Consider the following 7,649-nt stretch of genomic DNA (forward strand, 5'->3'; position numbering starts at 1 on the left):
CATCAAAAATGATAGAGGCCTTTGATGTGCGCTCAAAATTGGATTGCAACTGAAGTTTGACAGGTCTAGTTTTGTGCTATTTTGTTTTACCATCTTTCTTATCATTTTTAAGATATTAATAAATATTTTCTTTTATAAAATATTTGACAATGTAAGTACTAGGCACGGCGGAAAAGAAAATGGTTACACATTTTAGTAACTTTTAGAAGAGCCAGGACAAATTCTGATGAAGATGGCATGGGTGACTAAGGTATGCTCAAGGATTAACATTATTTTGTGGTCCTATTTTTATTTTTTTTTTGTGAAATTATTTGTTTATTACATTTAAATGTAGGGAATGAATACAACTAAGAATGGGATAATGCCAAGAAGGTTTGAAAATTTTGATTGTGAAGTCATTGAAGAGAGGAATGGAACGAGTTTTATTGAATTTTAAGTTGTATTGCTTTATTTGAATGTATCAGACATTTGCCTTTAATTGACTTCTTATCAAAACTTTATTGAATTTTAATGTAAAGTTATCTAATAGATTTGTTAGTTTTTAAATTCAATTTGTTTATATTCATAGAATAGTCTATTGTTTTGTTCATTTTGTTGTGCATTAGTCAAATTTCAAATAAAATCCTTGAATTTAAAAAAAATCAGGAATTCGATTAAACTTTTTTAATGGATTTTTTTGTAGGGACTAATCAAATTTTAACTAAAAAAAATGGGGGATCCCCACAGAGAATCCCGCGGGGGAAACGGGAAAATGTGGCCCCGTGGCGGCCCCATTCTCCGACGGGGAATCCCTGCCCTCTTCCCGCCTTTTAAATGCGGGGGGCGGGGGCGAGGAATGGGGGCGCCCCTCCGCCCCGCCCCTGGCCCGTTTGCCAACCCTAGCGGCTGCAATATCATTGTTTAAATATAGTTAGCTATAGATATTCGTATTAAATATATACTATTGTTTAACATATAGTTAGTTAGTGATATTCAACTGTATATTGCATATTTACACCGGTATCCCCTTACACACTATACATTAAATATACAAATTGAATATTTGATTGATTTATGGGGGAAGAAATAACATTATTAACACTCTAAACTTAATAATTTGAACTCTACGAATTTGATTTATTTTTTTTTAAATAATTTTATGATGTCATTCTATCTTAATGTATGATATAGTTTGGTAGCATATATATGAGGTATATATTCTGTGGAATAACTAAATATACATGTGTATATTATTGGCAAAGTATTTGGAGTTACTAATTCAATAGAAACAAATTAATAACATTTAAAATTTGGAAATATTATATTATATAACAACTTTAAATATGTGCTTCTTTTTAAATGTATTTGGAATTAACTCACCATTCAAATCATCATGGTATATATTTGGAATTATGTTTCGGTTATATATATACATAAAAACGAAAAAAAAAAAAATGAAGATTTGTAACCATAAAATTATGCCAATAAATTGTCAAACTGAAAATCAGGGATTTTTGCAAATAAATGTAGTCCCACTAAATTCGATAAATGTCACTTTGGAAAACAAAATCTCAATTGATTCTTATTAAATGCATTACAATGGAAAATTTATTATTTACCACAAACAAAAAGTTTTGAAAAACGATTACCAAAAAAGAAAAAAGAAAAAAAACCAGACATATTAAATGATAATTGAAAAGGTTAGAATTGTCCCAAGTTATGTCTAAAAGTTTTTCTATGAAATAAATTCAAAATTTAAGACATTTATAAAAATTATTATCTATTAATGAATGTCTCCTTACGTAGAAATCTCTTTTAAAGATAATAATATTAGTTCTTGATTGAAAAAATCTTTACTAAGAATGATTATGTTTCTGTGGAATATAGTGTATGTCTTTATTGTACATAGTCTTCCCTAAAAACTTTAGGATAGTTGAGAGGATTGTTGGGAATGGTATCCTAAATACCTCCTTGTAATCTTCGTAGATTTGTAAACTTTGTTAAACATATTGTTGTTAATAAAATAAGTGTTGTTTTATAAGCATATACTCAATCCAATAACTAAGATCTGAAGGTTATTTCATGTAATTTAAACAAGTATGTAGAGACATACAAGTGGATCTTATTTTAAATAATACCTAAACGGTTTTGTAGTAAATGGATAAAGTTGGGTACCTTATTCTGGTGACACTACAGATATAGCCTGCTTTGTAGGTGTTACAAGTATGTAAAATGCTAAAAAATGATCATAATCCTGATTCATTCATGTGGGAGATATGTTAAGCGAGTGTATTCCTATACAAAGAGTTTGTATAAACCCGGACCCCGAAATGTTAATATTCTTATATAACATCGTTAATATAGGTGGGACATGGACTGAATTTCTCTAAGTGAGTTTGTGAAACTCCTCTGCTCAATGAAGGCGACCCTTTTGATTTGTATGGGTAAGAGTGGCCCAAATTGTCAACTCAACAAACCTTACCAAATGGGGATTCGTTAACTAGGGAAGCTGGGAACACAGCTACACAAAACGGAATTCACTTCTTCCCCGATGCAAGGACAAGTAAATAAAGTGCTCCCTTAAGGGCTTGATCCGAGTCTTGAACATTGTGACACGCCTTCTCCTTGGCTCCAGAGAACTTTTAGTCATAGTGGCGACTATGACTTATTGTTCATTAAGAGGAATCGGTGGTACTTAAGGAGTTAGATGTAAACTACAGGGGCAAAAACGATAATTTTTAGCCCCCAACTGTATTACGAGGGTCATCGCCATATTTGATTGGTTAATATCCAAATGGACACAAAAATTTATCTGTAGTGTGAAGAGGCAGCTGTCGGTCTTTAGTGGAGTGACCGACAGTTAATGGATGTTTGTGGTAATTTAATTAAAGAGTTTTAATTAATTTTCTGAAGTTACTGTTGAAGCTCAATCTACAGGTCCATAAAGGTCCCCTCTGTAGCTCAACAGGGATATTGAAGAATTTATTTTTGAATTAATTGAAGTGTTCAAATTAATTGAAAATTAATATATAATGAATATAATTAATATAATGTATTTTGATTATTATAATATGAGAGAAATTTGAATAATGATTCAATATACTCATATATGAATGATATTTATGTAATTAAATTTAATATAGAATATGATTTATATTAAGAGAAATTAAAAATTTGGATATGATCCAAATATCATTTATCATGGATGCAGATTCATATAAATGGATTTTAATATAAATGTGATTTATATTAAGTGTCATGCTAATGGCTGAGAGAAAATAAAATCTATAGTTTCTGTTGTATTTGATGCAATATAAAACTATAGGCTATTATGTTATATTGATATAACAATCAGTGTGTATATATAATAAAAGTTGTATATATATATATATATATTATTTACTATCATTTATTTATTTTAATTAATTTGTAATTTGAATTAATTAAAAAAAAGGAAGGAGTTACAATTGGCTCTCCCTATTTCTCTCAATGTTAACTTCCGTGGGGATTCAAGAGTTGAAATTAATCATCTTCTTCCTCAATTCACTGTGAGAGAAGAGTTCTCCTGAAAGGAAAATTAAAGGGAGAAAAGTTCTTCTCTTTCCCTCTTCCCTCTTCCTCTCCATCTGTTTTCCCTGCTTTCCAAGGATTCAAAAGCAAAGCCCCCACAACTCTTACTTGAAATCCTTTATTCCCAAGAAGAATGACAAAAGGATTCTCGAGTGGTGGTTTCGTTCTTGAAGAAGGAGATCCGTTGTGGAGAAGGAAGTTCTGTCGCTGGCGTGTAAAAGAGAGTTCTTGGAAGAAAAGGTTCTTCAAAGGTAAGGATTTTCTGAAATCTAAGTATTAAAGCATGATGTAATTTTAAGTAAATACAATATCTTCTTGTTGTTTAATGTAAAACTTGATATTCAATAAAAAATGGATTTGGGACCGATACGATCTTTGCTTCTGCTCAAAAGATCTTTTTCAATAAATTTCCTTCAGATTATCGCAAACTAAAAAAACCTATACAAGATATTTTAGTTATATATTCTTTTATTATAAATTTTAAATTATTTTAAATTTAATTAGAAATAATTAATATGTTTCCTCACCCAACTTCCAAAGTTTTTATAAAGGTAATTGTTTTAAATGATAAAATTACTGAAAATATTTTCAAGTATAGCAAAATATCACTGCATAATATAGTAATTAAATATTTTCACTAACTGATAGAAGTCTATCACGGTCTATCATTAACAGACAGTGATATTTTGCTATATTTGTAAATAAGATGACTCATTTTCCTTAGATTGAAAACAGCTCAACTTATAAATAATTTTTTATGACTTAAAAAAAACAAAACTCTTATTTATAAAATAAAGTTTTGTTATTAAAATTTTATAATTAAGTTTTCTTTTTAAATTTAACACAACAGCACATGCACTGCAAATCGTATCAAACCAATATATAAAAACATGATTAAAGAAGACTCGATCAATTAATAGTTAATACTTATACTAAAAAGGTGCACTTTCCTTTTTATTAATTAAATTTGAGATCGAATCATACGCTTGGGGGCTTGCGGGGATGTCAACTGCAGGCAAGATTTTCAAAGCCAAAATGAGAAAGATACCTCATATTCTTACAGAGAATGTGTGAATCTTTAATACTCCTTTTTTGAGTCTTATTCTTACAGAGAATATGTGAATATTTAATACTCCTTTTTTGGGTCTATAAGCCTGGAGGAGTTCCTTCAGAATTGATGATTGAAAAAATAATGAATATGCATGAAGATCCAACATGAGGAAGGGAAGCACAGTTGTATCATAGCATGATTTCTTCCCCCACTGATGTATCAAATCGACTGACTACAACAATTTACATCACGAATTTGTAGCTAAGAAACGGCCAACGTATCTATGCAGCCATAGTTTTGAAAATGAACCTGTGGTTGAACGAGGAAACGCACCATCCACCAGATTGAACCGAGCTCAAGCTTGAATTTGAAGGACTAGAGAAGTTGTCTCTTATACACATCTAGATGTGTATAAGAGACAGGTGTTGGAGGGGATCGATAAGTGTTCGGTATCGACAAATCCAGGTTCAAATCATGTCCTGCATTCAGGAGCATGGAGGCTGAGCCACTATGAATTTCGGATGACTCTCGCTCCTCCATAGCCAGGGGGCACTGCAGAAAGGAGTGAAAATTATGGATCTTAATTTTAGCAAAGAAAACAGATGCAATAGTGGGTCATGATCATGTGGAAAGGCAAATGAACTAACATAGTAGTATGCTGGAGTTCCATTCAGGTGAGAATTTCGAGTCGAACAGCAGCAGCCTCCCATTCTTTGATGATTTCTCTTATCTAACGAGCAGCTGTTATAACATGGTTTCCTGTTATCTGGCGTAAATGTTGTACATTAGACTTCGAGAACAGATGAAAAGGACAAAGAACCATACAGATTAACAGAAAACATACAGATGCAAACGTAGAAAAACTGAGACACGATCCATTGAACAAAAATTCTTCCCCAAGAGAGAAGATAAGGGAAACCAGTCTACAACTTGAAGATCAAGAACACAATTCTGCTTTATCAATGTGGTCGACCAAATTGGCATGTGCTAAAAGTAAAAACAAAAGCACCAAAAAGAGCTGATTTTCCTCTAACATGACTATTATTATGTCTTCCAAAATGTTTCGCAAATAAACAATGCCGATTCTCACGACTCAAGTTTCTAGAAACAACCACAATTCTGCCCATGATCACCAAATATCTCAGCATGGCTATGTTAGGATACTTCCAAACAAGAACACTCAAGAACAATTAAGAACACAAAGTACACTAACGATAGAAATATATATTGCAATATCAATGAAGAAACTACAATATACCATAGTCTTTTGAGAGGGCTTCTCTCTCCTAAATTCTCCAAAGGAAATCTCACAAAATTCTTTCACACCCCCTTCCAAGCCCACTCTCTCTATTTACTAATATGTTCCTTTTCTAGTACTCACACTAATAGTCTACTAATAATACTAATATTCTTCTTGAAACGCTCAAAATCTGGATACAAATAATGGATATAAATGAGGCGATATAGTGACGTAAACCGCAGATGAATACCTCAAATCAACTAGGCTTTACAATCAGAGAGCCAAGTTGCACATAACTGCCAACTATATAAGTATCATGTAACGAACTGGATTAGGTACCGTCTTCTTTTTATCTTTCAATACAGATACAGGTGGAGACTGCAGGATTTAAACTTCATCTGGTTAACTCAAATCAACTAGACTTGCAGTATTGGGCCAAACCCAAACCATACGGCAAATAACCACTGAATGGCTCATAGTGAACATAAAGATTGGATACAAAAGTATTTGAAATCAACTTGGTTTTATCGGTTGAGTTATAACATATGTATAAATATTGTCTCCATTAAGACTTTGATTTGGTAAAATAAATTAATGAAAACAAACAAGGCGTTAAGAAGTCCGTTTTCCACTGACTAACAAGATTCAAAAGAACATAAAGAAGCATCTCAATCTTTCTTTTAAATGAACAGAGGACATTTCAAAGGTAACCATTAAAAATACACTGAACAAAGTTAGAACCAATGAATGAATGATTTGCATTTTTTGCTTCTACCACCATAGCTAAACGTCCAGCAAAGATCTTAAATCCACTTAAAATATCTCTCTAATCCCCAGTTTCTCAAAAAACCCCAAAGAAAACAAAAATCATTTGATCATTCACAATTTCATGACATAAACACAGAATAAACTCCAGTCAAGAAAACGATGAAAAAATTAAATCAACAAATCAGCAAAACAATCCAAACCCAGATCGCAGAATCATCAGCAACAACATTAACAGAAACCCAAAAGCTCAAAATGAATAACTAAAACGATTTGATGAAGAACAAAGAAGTTGGAAACAAACCAATTAAGAGAATCGCCTCAGAAAGGAAGTGGCGCCTGTGTTTGAGCAGTGCAATTTCGGGCTTCAACTTCAATCCACGCGAGTCGCTTTCAAGAGCTGATGGCGGACGCCAATTTGCCATACAGCATTTTCGTTTACTAATTATTGTGCTGAATTTAATTAAAAGCTCCCTAATTTAAATACGAACAGACACGACAATCGATATGATGTCGAGGGAAAAAGTTCATGACGAAATGGACAAAGAGAAAAAGAAAAAGTTTCTTTAATTTTCTTGGACCTACTACAAGATAAAACGGTGTTCGTGACGATAATGTATAGTTTTTTTTTTTCTTTCTTTCTTTCTTTTTTAAAGCAATAGTATTTTAGTTGTACTAGTTGTTGGAACCCGCTACCCTCCGATTGATAATATTTAACGACAGCGAAAAGTTCTAAACGATACTCGTTAAGTAAATGTAACCTGTAAAACATAAACTCCTTACTGGGTGAGTTGCGGATTTAGCTCTCTTTAAGATATTTTGCGACTTTGACAAAATGTGCAAGCAGTTTTACAAAATTGTCACGTCGTCCCAGGATAAAACAACCCAGAATAGATAGCACTGTGATCAGAGTAGCACCGTAACTAATCGAAAACTCACACCATTCAGATTGACTTGCTCGGAAAACAAGAATGGAAGAAAGAAAGGGGGCGAGCTAAAATCGTGCACAGAAGACTTGACTGGTGTCCTCTGCTCACAACACGT

The 7,649-nt window shown here is 32.4% G+C and overlaps 1 protein-coding gene across 1 annotated transcript; it reads right to left on the bottom strand.

Moving 5' to 3' along the window:
* Positions 1-4,975: 4,975 nt before the first annotated feature.
* On the bottom strand, positions 4,976-7,146 carry LOC120070145. Its single transcript, XM_039021999.1, has 3 exons — positions 6,910-7,146; positions 5,248-5,366; positions 4,976-5,152 (listed from the first exon to the last, which is right to left on the bottom strand). Exons 1-3 carry the CDS (start codon positions 7,028-7,030, stop codon positions 4,976-4,978), a joined length of 417 nt encoding a protein of 138 aa, XP_038877927.1. The 5' UTR covers positions 7,031-7,146.
* Between the last annotated feature and the right edge of the window lie 503 nt (positions 7,147-7,649).

The sequence above is a fragment of the Benincasa hispida genome, unplaced genomic scaffold, assembly GCF_009727055.1.
Source record: "Benincasa hispida cultivar B227 unplaced genomic scaffold, ASM972705v1 Contig969, whole genome shotgun sequence".
NCBI lineage: Eukaryota > Viridiplantae > Streptophyta > Magnoliopsida > Cucurbitales > Cucurbitaceae > Benincasa > Benincasa hispida.